This window comes from Enoplosus armatus, chromosome 15 (genome assembly GCF_043641665.1).
Source record: "Enoplosus armatus isolate fEnoArm2 chromosome 15, fEnoArm2.hap1, whole genome shotgun sequence".
NCBI classification, from domain to species: domain Eukaryota; kingdom Metazoa; phylum Chordata; class Actinopteri; order Centrarchiformes; family Enoplosidae; genus Enoplosus; species Enoplosus armatus.
In genome coordinates, this window is record NC_092194.1 from 22014248 (window position 1) to 22027092 (window position 12845).

Sequence of the window (12845 nt, forward strand, 5' to 3'; positions counted from 1 at the left end):
TTGGGGGCTACACCTGATCCAGAACTCTGTATAAGTCAAGGTTTTAATGTTTAATTCTAACAAAAATGGAACATTTTAACCCCAAAATAATGAATTAATGACAAGTTTCTGTCTTGAAGAGCTGCAGTTTATTCACCAAGATAAAAATCTTTCTTCTCAGTATTTACATTCGGAAGTGAAACTCCGTCTTTCAGGTGAGATTCAAGACTGTAAATGAGACCAACTGTGCTGCTGTCATCCATCATCCATCAGTCCAGGAGCCCCCCCCCCCCCCCCCCCTCCCCCTCCTCTCCAGCCACTGTTGACGTCCATGGCTCTGTCACCCGCATCACCGGTTTCCACGCTGCTCTCTGGTCCAGTCATGTAGTCATTCTGGCTCCTCTGGGTCCCTCTGTCTCCACATGCTGTCTCTGTTTGTGTGTCCGCGGCTCCTCTTAGTTCTGCTGTACTTCATCACTCGTCGTTTCTGTCAGAAACTCTTGTCTTTGCGCTTTTCTGACGCTTTGGGGAGTTCCGTGCGTCCGAGCTTGAATCCCTCCTGTGGCTGCTCCACCTGGACCTGTGGCTCCCGCTCCGCCGCTCATCTCCCCATCCAGTCACCGCGCGGTCCTTTATCATCGTCGTGACTCCCGGTTGTTTCGTGGCAGAGTGGAAACCACCGGGGAAAAGGCTCTTATGAGTGCGCCTCCGCTGATCCGTGCGCCCAGCCCGCTCCCGTTCTCAGGGGGGACAAACAACACCAACACCGGCGCCGGGGGAGGAGGAGGAGGAGGTGGTGGAGGAGGAGGCGGCGGTGTGATCTCCTTCCACATCCAGATCGGTCTGAGCCGGGAGCCGGTGCTGCTGGACGCCGCAGATCTCAGCCTCAGTCAGGTCCGGGAGGTGGCGTGCTCCATCGTGGACCAGAAGGTAACCAAGAGTGTAAACCAAGTCCTCATCAGACCCTCTGAGTCCTGTAAAAGTTGCTATAATGTGCCAAAAGTTTCTGTCATGAAGCTTTCAGTGTTGAGTATTGATGCGTTAAAGGAAGATTCAGTCATTTTGCCATGAAACTAAATTCAGTTTGACAAACACACGTTCAACTCTGTTTGATTTGTTTCCAATCGGTGGGTGAAGTGCAAGTGAAGACAGAAGTAAAGCAAAGTAAAAGAAATTACAGTTGGCTGATGAAGAAACCTTTCAGAGCTTAATCAGCGTCCAGTCGTGGCAGTTCAGGAGTACGCGTCATGAGCACGAAATCTGAACCAATAAAGGTCTTAAACTAGATTTCAACTGCGGAACCCTCTTAAAGACCGGACCCTCCTCAAAGGCCCCGTACTGTCAGTGGACTTCTTCCGAAACAAGTGTTCAGGTATTGATGGTGAAAATGAATTCTTGACCTTGAAAATAGTTGTTTAAAGAGTCACTGAAGTCTTTGCTGACATCCAGTGATGTACAGGTGTACTCCTGGACCCCATGACATCACCGGTGGGTGTGGTGTAACCACAGGTGTAACAACATCCAGCCGCACCCATCAGGTGATGCTGTGTGAGACCAGCAAAGCACTGCTCAGCCTGGTGTTATAATATAAGTACTATATACTAACGTCGCACTGTTTTAGCAGGTAAATATCAACACTGCGCTAACAGGAAGTGATGTCATACATGATGTAAAACTTGACAGACATCTTGTTTTTCACACAAAATCAACCGTTTTCAGTCTGAATTCAACTTTATTTGGTGACTTTTCCACCGTGAACACACTAAAAACCTACTTAGAGTCAGTATGTTAGGTCTAACAGGGACGCAGTCCTCATCAGTGGATGGAGTTCGTCCAGTTGTCATGGAGATGGCGGAGTTGTCATGTGACGGAAGTGTCACGTGACATGTTACAGTGTTATGATGCCCTCCCTCATATGCGACCGCCGAACCATGTGATGAAAACTGAGCAAGAAGGCTGGAGATGTGGTTGAAATCTAGTAAACCAGATGTTGTTGTATTTTTTTTATCGTTGTCTGATTTCCTCAGTTGGTGATCTGGCTTCTAATCCTGTGTGTGTGTGTGTGTGTGTGTGTGTGTGTGTGTGTGCGTGCGTGTGTGTGTGTGTGTGTTAGGCTCAGGTTCAGGAATCTGATTGGCCACCTCGACCAGTCAGAAAGTGGTGTCACGTTGGTTTATTAGCATGAAACACAGCGACCGTTCCTCCTGCAGGCTCGGCAGGTTGTATGAGCCTTTAATATCAGAACTTTGAAAACACGTATCAACCTCATGCAAATGGTCGCATGTCATCAAGAGTGATTAAAATGTCTGGTGACGTGTAGCTGACATTTTCCCACATGCAGGGACGGTACATGTATTAGTGTGGGAGGGCGGGGGGGGGCAGTCAATAATGTATGGATAATGTGCAGTGCCATAGGCGATGCTGTCTGAGTTAACACTCACTCTCAGTCAATGACATAACTTGACCTCCTGGACCCTCACGTTGGGCAGTTAAAACACATCACACCACTCTTCTCCAGAACACCGCGCACCATCAGGGTGGTGTCTGTTTCGACCAAATATTCCCAGAAACTGACCTCAGGAACTAAATGTTCATGCAGCACGTTTGTGTTTGTGTTTCCACGGATCAAATCAGACCAATGATGGATTTAAAAAGTGACGTATTTGCTTGACACGACACAGAGTCACCTTGTTGTTCTTTTGAATTTGCTGAAGTGACGGTGAGATGTTTGACTGCAGGTTGGAAAAGGAGATTGAAAATGCCTGAATGGTAATATGTCTGTAAGGCTTCCTCTCCGTATGAGTAACGTTAGTTTAGTTAACAAGGCTACTGAAAAGAAGCCATTGGACGCCTTCGGTTGGCTCCAGCTATCACGTTCTCCTCCATCTTGCATGTAGCAGCGGTACCTTGCAGGTGTCCTGCGTCGCTTAGCTTCATCGGGGATGTTTGTCGACAAGAATGCTAATTAATACCAGGTGTAAATGCAAAGGCCTGTGATCAGATCGCATGTTAACAGCAGGTGGAGACGGTGTAAGACTGCCTCAGATTTAGAGGTGCTGCATCTCAGGCGTCTCCTGCAGGACTGCTGCAGTGTCCTCCATGATGCTGAGAGATGCAGCTGACGGGAGACTTGAGATGTATTGGCACTCTCTCTGCAGATGGACACACAACATTTCTGCGATGGCTTGCAGTGTGTTCAGCAGTGTTTCCCTCCATGTGTGAGGTGTACAGTATGTGAGCCTGGACAGCAGCGATCTGCTCCAGTGTTAGTCAGTGTGGTGACTCACTCTGAGGCTCAGTCACTTCTCGTTGGAAACAAGATGAATTCTGCCTTTGTTCGCTCGCTCGGCAGGGGTTTCTCTGTTTTTCTGGCTTTTGCTTCATGAACTGAAGCTGTTGCCAAGCGTCGCAATTAAAGTACACAGACACACACACAGACAGAGTCAGTGTCTTTATGAATGTGATAGATGTCCTCTTTCTCACATAGTTTGTGAATGTGAGCTTGTTTTTGTCTCATTTACACAAATAACAATGATGATGTTATGAATGTGAGTTTCTCTTTCTCAACATTAAATCTGACCAAAATGTCAAAATGCATGGAAAGATTATCTCCTTGTGTTGATTTAGTTAGTTTAGTTATAATCTCACTTTATTGAATTTCTGTTGTTTGTATGAAGCTTTAATTGGCCCATTTTACTCTGATATGAAATGAATTCAAGAGTAAATGTACTAAACATATGGTGCTGCAGGAGGGGGGGGGGGTGTCATCCTGATGGGACCTGGATGGGACTGGAACGGGGTGAAACAGGATCAGGAACAAAGGAAACGGGATTGGTAGACTGATGGTATCATGAGTGGACTGGGATGAGACTGAAATAAGATTGGAATGGGACCCGACAGAAAGGGACTAGATCCGGACGGGGTGACGACTGGGTGGAGATGGATTCAGGATAGGCTTGGGAGAGGATCAGGGTGGTGTCAGAACCGGAATGGGACAGGATCGAGGTGAGATCGGGACGGGATCGGGAGGAGACTGGGCGGCGGCGGGATTAGCAACGACAGGAAAGGAAACAGGACCGTCCAGAACGAGAAGAATATTCCGTTTTTCTCTTCACTCGCTCTGGAGGACAAATGGTGGAAAACTCCTGCTTAGTGTGAATGTAAGATGGAAACAGACTTAAAAAAGACACATTAGTGTGGACATTTCCCCAGTCACACTCCCTCACACACACACACACACACATTCATGGTGTGACGTGTCCATTATCTCTGTTCAAATTCACTAATCGTCTCATTTCAGGTGAAAATCACCTCATTTCCCCACAGTGAGACTTTTACACCTGAACACAACACACACACACACACACACACCTGAAATCTGAGAGCCAGGACGGTAACGGCTTGACACAGTGCGACACACACACACACACACACACACACAGGTTGTTGATGAAAGTGTTTATTGGTTGTACAGTCTATAGTACAGCAGGTCACCTCGACACCCATTCACACCCCAAACCTGTGACACTGCTCGCAACATGCAGCACTTAACACTTCAAATGGCACCAAATGAACTGATTAACAGGAGAAGGTGTGTGTGTGAAAACAGGTGTGTTTGAAATAGTTTTCTATAAATGTTTTCAGAAACTCAACCAAACAAGTTCCTCTTCGTCTCGGTTAGTTTGCAGAGACTGACGGAGCTCTGTGCACTGAGCTGAGGGTGAACCAGGACAGGTAGACCAGGAGCTGAGGGTGAACCAGGACAGATAGACCAGGAGCTGAGAGAGAACCAGGAGCTGAGGGTGAACCAGGACAGGTAGACCAGGAGCTGAGGGTGAACCAGGACAGGTAGACCAGGAGCTGAGAGTGGACCAGGACAGATAGACCAGGAGCTGAGGGTGAACCAGGACAGGTAGACCAGGAGCCGAGAGAGAACCAGGACAGATAGACCAGGAGCTGAGGGTGGACCAGGACAGATAGACCAGGAGCAGAGAGAGAACCAGGACAGATAGACCAGGAGCTGAGAGAGAACCAGGAGCTGAGAGTGAACCAGGACAGATAGACTAGGAGCTGAGGGTGGACCAGGACAGATAGACCAGAAGCTGAGGGTGGACCAGGACAGATAGACCAGAAGCTGAGGATGGACCAGGACAGATAGACCAGGAGCTGAGAGAGAACCAGGACAGATAGACCAGGAGCTGAGAGAGAACCAGGACAGATAGACCAGGAGCTGAGGGTGGACCAGGACAGATAGACCAGGAGCTGAGAGAGAACCAGGACAGATAGACCAGGAGCTGAGGGTGGACCAGGACAGATAAACCAGAAGCTGAGGGTGGACCAGGACAGATAAACCAGGAGCTGAGGGTGGACCAGGACAGATAGACCAGGAGCCGAGAGAGAACCAGGACAGATAGACCAGGAGCCGAGAGAGAACCAGGACAGATAAACCAGGAGCTGAGGGTGAACCAGTCAGTTCAGGGTGACCATCTGAATCTAGATGTTCACTAAATAAATATCACGACGTCTATCTTCTCCTCTCAAGCTGAACCCAGACAGTGACCAGTGACCAGTGAACAGTGACCAGTGACCAGTGACCAGTGTTTCAGTGAATCCAGCTTGTGAATGAGTTGCTGCTCTGCAGTGGAGATAACAGGTAGCTGTGCTAATGCTAATGCTAATGCTAATGCTAGGTGAGCAGGAACGCCGCAGAGAGAGAGAGCGGTTCACAGTCACATGGACACTGTGTGTAAACAGGTAAACGGTTCCTTTTCCAAAGACCAGTAACCATGGTAACTGTACACAACAAAGATGGCGACAGCTGTAGCCTCAAAATGCTTCCAAGACATTAATGACACTTATGACACAAATGAGACAAACATTTCTCTGAGAATAACTAGACTAAATGTCTTTCTGCAGACTAAAACATCAAATGATTAAAATGTGACTAAAGCTAATTTACATTTTCATCAAGAAGACTAAAACGAATTAACAGTGATGACAGAGAGAATATATGTCACTCCACCAGGAGACAGTGGGACAGCTTCAGCTCTGTGGAGGACACACACACACACACACACACACACACACACACACACACCTCTGCCACTCTAATAGTATAATAAAGCCGTGTGTGTGCTGTGTTTCTGTCGGTAGCGGTTTCTCCTTGTTGCCTGGCAACTGATGATGATTGCGGCTGTGAAGTGTCCTTCTGAGGGCCATTATGAGACACACACACACACACACACACACACTGAATGAAGCAGGAGAGAACAGGTGTGTGTGTGTGTGTGTGTGTGTCTCATTGTTCTCTCTTCTCTTTCATCTCCACTTTTTTCATCCATTCATGTCTCTTTATTCATCTTTCTCTTCATCTCTCTTTTCCTCGTTCTTTCACCATTTTATTTCCTTATTTCTTTAAAGTCTGATATTCGACATGTTTCTTCTTGTCAACATGTTCAGACTCTGCTTACAAGTACTGTGTGTGTGTCACAGCCTGATATATCTTATTATTATTATTATTACTATTAAAACTCATCAGTGAGCCTCTCTGTTGTTTCCTTCATCACCATGAACACACACACTGCAGTTTATCTGGACTCACACACACACACACACACACACACACCGTCCTGCTGCCCCAAACACTCACTAGAGCTCCACATGTGGATTCATCCGCCGCTGAAAATAGTCCCCAACAGATGCACTATTTCCTGCTGTTAGTTTGATGAAAACTCCAGCGAGCAGCTGTTTGAGGGAATGACTGAGCCTTTTAAACATGAAACTATATGTTGGAGTTTTTAAAGATTCACGTCTTCAGTAGGAACCAATGGGCTGAGAGCTGAGAGCCACAGACAGGAAGTGAGACAGGAAGTGAGACAGGACTGAGAGACGGACTGACAGGTTGTTGGTTTGAGTCTGAACGTGAGATTTTGGGAAAAGTAAAACATATTGTGTTGCTTAGTTTGTTCAGTCTTTATTTTTATATTGTTATGTTTGTCTTTGTGTGTTTGTTTGACACACAGTGAGTTCTGCCTCAGTTATATAATATATATATATATATATATATATATATATATATTTATACACACACACAGACATAACTGTCTGCTGCTGTCACTGTTGATGTCACTAAATAATGATGATCACACATGACGACACACACACACACACACACACACCTTTATAAATGGCATCACGCAGCATGTCCTGTCGTCATGGTGATAGCCCTCTCTCATCCCCATTATGTGTTGTTAGCGAGGACCGGTGCATCACTGTAACTGGTGTTTGGACGATCGTCATGTTGAAGCTGCAGGCGAAGGATTCTGTTCCTTGAAAGTCAGCTCACGTTGGTTTTCAGCTGGAGTGACGATGTGTTCCTGTGTGTGCACGAGGCAGCGTTTGTCTTCACTGTGCACTCGGAACATCTGATCTCTCTAAATAACTGAAACACACACAGCTGCACGTCTTCTGTGTGAATCTGTCCAGAGATCAGCCTCTGTGTGTCTGTGTCTCACATTAAGCCTCCAACTGCTCCGGGTTCAACAGACCTTTTGACTCGTCATGGCGGGAAAAGCACCAATAACATTAACGAGGGCTCAGTTCCAACAAGCATTCACAGAAGGAGGGGTCCTGCAACTGGCTCATCTAAAGGGAATGCAGCTTTTTGATGTTGGTCACAGCTGAGCTCTTCCTGCTGTGACGTGTCAACGCGTCTGCTGCGAAAAAGGTCTTTTAGTGGTGTTATACACCAAATATCCACCAGCTCCAAGAGTTCAGAGGATTGCTGAAATAAGAATAGAGTTTATTTTCTTCTGGACTTCGTCTGTTGGGGTTCAGTACGGAGTCCTGCTCATTATAATGTCTCTCTCTACAGCACGAATCCAAAACAAGCCACAGAGGCCAATCATTTATTAACACTAATATTAATGGTTGTAATCAAAAGACAGCAGGTGAACTCTGATCTGAAACACGGTGTCGACCCGTTCAACGTCGACAAGTTTATCAGAGATAACCAGTCTGACCAGTAGCATACTGGTCTGGTGAGAGAGTTGGACTGGACTGGATCTGAGCTCTGCTAGTAGGTCAACAGTGTGTGTGTGTGTGTGTGTGTCAGTATTGATCTCCTCATCAAACAAACTGAAAGAATATTTCTATATATAAACAGTGTCTCTGCTACGGCTGCTGTGGACGCAAACGTTACTTTAGTGAACAAAACTAAATAAACTCCCGAAGAGAGATCGGCCAACATGAACACATCGTCTGTTTGTAAGTGGACCAGAGGCCAGACAGGAAGTGACATCAGAACTTATCAATACATCAGTCAGCTCACACTTTGATCACAAACTGGTCTACAGATGTTCGCAGAGCAACAAGTCGACACGTTCAGATCTAAAGCAAACAGTCAGCTGAGCCCTTCTGACTCCAGTACCCACAATGCCTTGCAGGGCGGTCAGGGCGCTGCGGTGTGATGTGTGGTGTCGTACATTCTGTACAGAGTAATGAATTGAACTGAGTAGAATAGAAAGAGACGGAGGAGCCTTGAGTTCTTGTTGCCATGACAACAAGACTAGCACTGCTGCTATGGTGACCACACACACACACACACACGAAGATGTATCTATGAAGTGTATTGTTGAGGATCTTATTGAGAGGCAGAGAGAGAGAGAGGGGTGAAGGCCTAATGAGTGAGTCTCCTCCTCTTCATCGTCTTCTTTCTGCTTCCTCCTTTTCTCTCCTGATTACCTTCCTTCCCCTCTCCCTCCTCTTCCTCCATTGTTACATTCTTGTCTTCCTCACGTTCAGTTTCTTTCTCATCCTCCTCCTCATCCTTTTATTCTTCCTTAATTTCCTCTTTCTCCTCCTCTTCTTCTTCTCCTGCAGATATTCTTGTTCATCTCAGCTCTAAAACCACAAAGAACCACATTTTTAAGTTTCTGTTTGTGTTCAGATTAAACAAACGAGATGTTAATTAGCTTTGTTTCGCCTGCTTCCGGTCTTCATGCTAAGCTAGGCTAACCACGTCATGACTCCAGCTCTGTACTGAACACACAGACTATCAGAAAGAAGGCAAATCAACACAAGAGCTCCCAAACTTTTGTATAGTAATAGTTTTGTTTGTGGAGCAGCTGAAGTCAGTCACTTCCTGTCAGGTCCTCCTTCATTCACTGGTGGTAAAGTAAAAGTACATAAGTACTTGTTAAAGTTATTATTTAAGTCATTAACATGTAAGAAGCAGTTTAACATTGTAGCTGGCTGCAGTACAGATCATTTTATTAATTTGTCATACTGTTGGGTAGTTTAACAATGCGTTGTATATATATTTTATATATGTTTTGTCATTATAGGTTTTTAAATTCTTCACCTGCAAAGTAACTAGAAAGTGCAGGTACCTGATACATGTAGTGGAGAAAAAAGTTAGAACACTCAAGTAAAATACATGTAACTCAGACTTGTACTTAAGTGAAGTACTTGTACTTAGTTACTGCCACCACTGAGTATATTGTTGTTGGGGCTGCGACAGGAAGTGATGAAGAAGAAGATATCAAAGACAAACTGCAGTTCGAGGTAATTACCGCCTACAAGTGGCCCGGTACTGGTCCACAGGCCGGAGGTTGAGAACCTCTAGTATTTTGGTTTCAAAACTATGACTGCATAGAGTAGTAGTAGTAGTAGTAGTAGTAGTAGTAGTAGCTGTTGTAATATTTATCACCAGTTCATTGTAACGATTCAATTCTTTACAGGACAACTTCCTGTTTCATGTTGGTGTTTGTATGTTTCTGTGTGTGTGTGTGTGTTCATGTGTGTGTGTTCGTGTGTGTGTGTGTTTGTGTGTGTGTTCGTGTGTGTGTGTTTGTGTGTGTGTGTGTGTGTGTGTGTGTGTGTGTGTGTTCATGTGTGCGTGTTTGTGTGTGTGTTTGTGTGTGTGTTTGTGTGTGTGTGTTTGTGTGTGTGTGTGTGTTTGTGTGTGTGTGCGTGTGTGTGTGTTTGTGTGTGTGTGTGTGTGTGTGTGTGTGTGTGTGTGTGTGTGTGTGTGTGTGTGTGTGTGTGTTTGTGTGTGTGTGTGTGTGCGTGTGCGTGTGTTCGTGTGTGCGTGTGTGTGTGTGTGTGTGTTCGTGTGTGTGTTCGTGTGTGTGTGTGTGTGGTCGATAGTCTCAGCAGTGCTCTGCAGTTGGTCGATGTGTTGCTCATTTCAGCGACGCCTCATCGATCTTCAACATAACAGCGAACTGCACCTTTAACTTCCTGTGGTTTCACTCCGCTGTGTGTGTGTGTGTGTGTGTGTGTGTGTGTGTGTGTGTGTGTGTGTGTGCGTGCGCTCTTCTGCCTCTGTGAGGACCAATTTGAGCAATTAAACTTTAGATAATGACCTCAGATCTGTTTTAAAGTGATTCTCCTCTCGCTCCGTCCTGCTGGTGAAGTCAGAGTGGATTTCAGTTTTCTGTGGCAGGAAAAGAAAAAAGCACCAGAACTCCACCGAAGGGTTTGATCCCCAGCTGTACGGCACATCTGTATGATCATACATCTGACAGGATAATGTCTCACTTTCAGTCGGATATTTGTGAGATTATGTCTAATTTCAACAATCCAAAATGTCCCAAATGAATATAATGAACTGTATAATTAATGATGTAATCATACTGCCAGGCAGCTGTTATATCAGGTGATTCATGTGATTGCAGTCTGAAGTTGTCACTTAATTACCGGAAGTTTCATAACATGAACTTTGGTTTGGTTCAACTAAATTTACTACATGAATGTTTTAGTATTAATTGATTCTGTTAGATTATTCTGTCCATCACCTCCTGATGATAATTTGAATGATTTATTCATCTGCTGATGAAGATCAAAGCTCCTTGTTTCTGTTTCCTTCTATCTCTCACAGTATATATTAATATTATTAGTAATTAATAATAGTATATTAACACAACACTCACATGCCTGTGTGATCACCTTACAGCCAGTATACAATACGAATAACCCGCTCAATGTTTGTGATTATTGTTTCAAGACCTGAAAACGTGAACTCTCCTGGTTGCATCATCTTCATCGTCTCAACAGATGAAGAACAACTGTTAGAAAACATCTGGTATATCTTTGATAAAACCTCAAAGCCTGTGGACATCCCCTAAACCATTGTTAAATCATCAGCTGCAACTACATCACTCCACAATTCACTGTAATAAAAGATAAACTAATAGTTGCTTCATTAAGAATTTATAAAATAAAACACATTTGAGGAGATTAGATAGTAATGAGAACCACAGAAGAAAAGAGAGGAGTGACATTGTGACGGAGCTTAGTGTCGTGTTGTTCCGCTGGTTTCCTCTCCGGCTCTGACAGATTTTTAATCCAATGAAATACTTCATTAACCTTTTGGTCTGGTTTCTTTGTGGCTGCAGCAGGAAGCTTTGTGTCGAGCGGTTGGTAGAAGTCTTCATGTCTCTGGTCGCTCGACACGGCTGGACTGTCTCCCGCTCTGCTCCGTCTGTTCACTGCTCTGTTTTCTGTCTCCGTCAGATACCAGAGTGTGTTTTCTATGGGATGTACGAGAAGATCCTGCTGTTTCGTCATGACCAGACATCAGAGAACGTGCTGCAGCTGCTGCGCTCGGCCTCTCAGATCCAGGAGGGAGACCTGGTGGAGGCTGTGCTGTCAGGTAAGACAGGCTGGATGGTGACATCACAGCTGGGAGGGGTGGGGGCAGGTTGAAGCCTCATTCAGATGAGGGGGATGAAATATCCACTGCTCCTCTGTAAGTTCACTCCTTGTTCTGGACATGGAGACATTCAGCAGGACAAAGACTAAAGCCTCCCCAGGGTCAAAGATCACACTCCTTCTTCTCAGAGTCATAGCTCAGTCAAATCTGAACACGCACTGTGACGTCCACTTCCAGAGGACATCATTGTCTCTGACATGTCCATCAGAATAAACCTCCAGAAATCCACTCAGACCTCAGAGAGAAAGACGCTGCAGAACCTGCCTGAGAATCCTCCTGTTTTTAACTTTCCTTCAGTGTCTCAGTGATCAGTGATGGTTGTCTGTCCGTCCATGAGGACACTGCAGACAGGAGCTGCTAACAGCTGATTCAGCTGCTGTGATGGAGACAATTTGACTAAATTCAAACAAATATAGGCTAAAAAACAGCAGCACCGACCTGTAGCTGACATTACAACAGCACATCTGATGAGCTTTCACAGGGTCTCGCTCTCCTGATGGCTGTAACTTGTTCTGTCTTCATATTGGTTCCCAGATATGCCTTTATGTTGGTGCTAGCGTGTTAGCATCCATCAGATTAGCAACAAACATGTCTGACTCCCTCCTTATAATTTGAATGTATCCTGAAATGATACAGAAGAAGAAGAAGAATTAGAAGAAGAAGAAACTTTATTTATACAGCACACAGGTGCTTTACATGGTTGAACCAGCGTCATGATATAAAGATTTCAGGACAATGAGGCCAATAAAATCAGACAATTTAAAATGATACAAGAATAAAATACCAAACAATACTGTAAGAATATAGCAATAAGATAAGATTCTGAGTCTGGCTAAAACATGTAGAGACTGTAGAGCCAAATACACATCTATAAACAAACGTAATAAACAAGTGGAAACAGGATATATTCAAAGTGAAGTCGAAGTGTTTGTGTGTAAAAGAGCATCACCCATGAGGTGACAGAAATGTGAGACATCTTGTGAGACACATGTATTTTTCTTATTTTCAACAAATCCAGTTGTGGAAAGTACTGCACTTAAGTACATTTTTGAGGTACTTGTACTTTACTTGACTATTTCCATGTTATACTTCTACTCCACTACAACTCAGAGGGTAATGTTTTTTACTTTTTACTGCACTACATTTATTT

The 12845-nt window shown here is 44.8% G+C and overlaps 1 protein-coding gene across 1 annotated transcript in view; it reads left to right on the plus strand.

The window, feature by feature from the left end:
- The first annotated feature begins 675 nt into the window (after window positions 1–675).
- The window catches only part of prkd1 (protein kinase D1), a 34216-nt gene continuing 22046 nt past the window's right edge, over window positions 676–12845 (plus strand). Inside the window, exons 1-2 of the mRNA XM_070920105.1 lie at window positions 676–909; window positions 11497–11635. Of these exons, the coding sequence (XP_070776206.1) occupies window positions 676–909; window positions 11497–11635 (373 nt within the window). The remainder of the gene's footprint in view (window positions 910–11496; window positions 11636–12845) is intronic.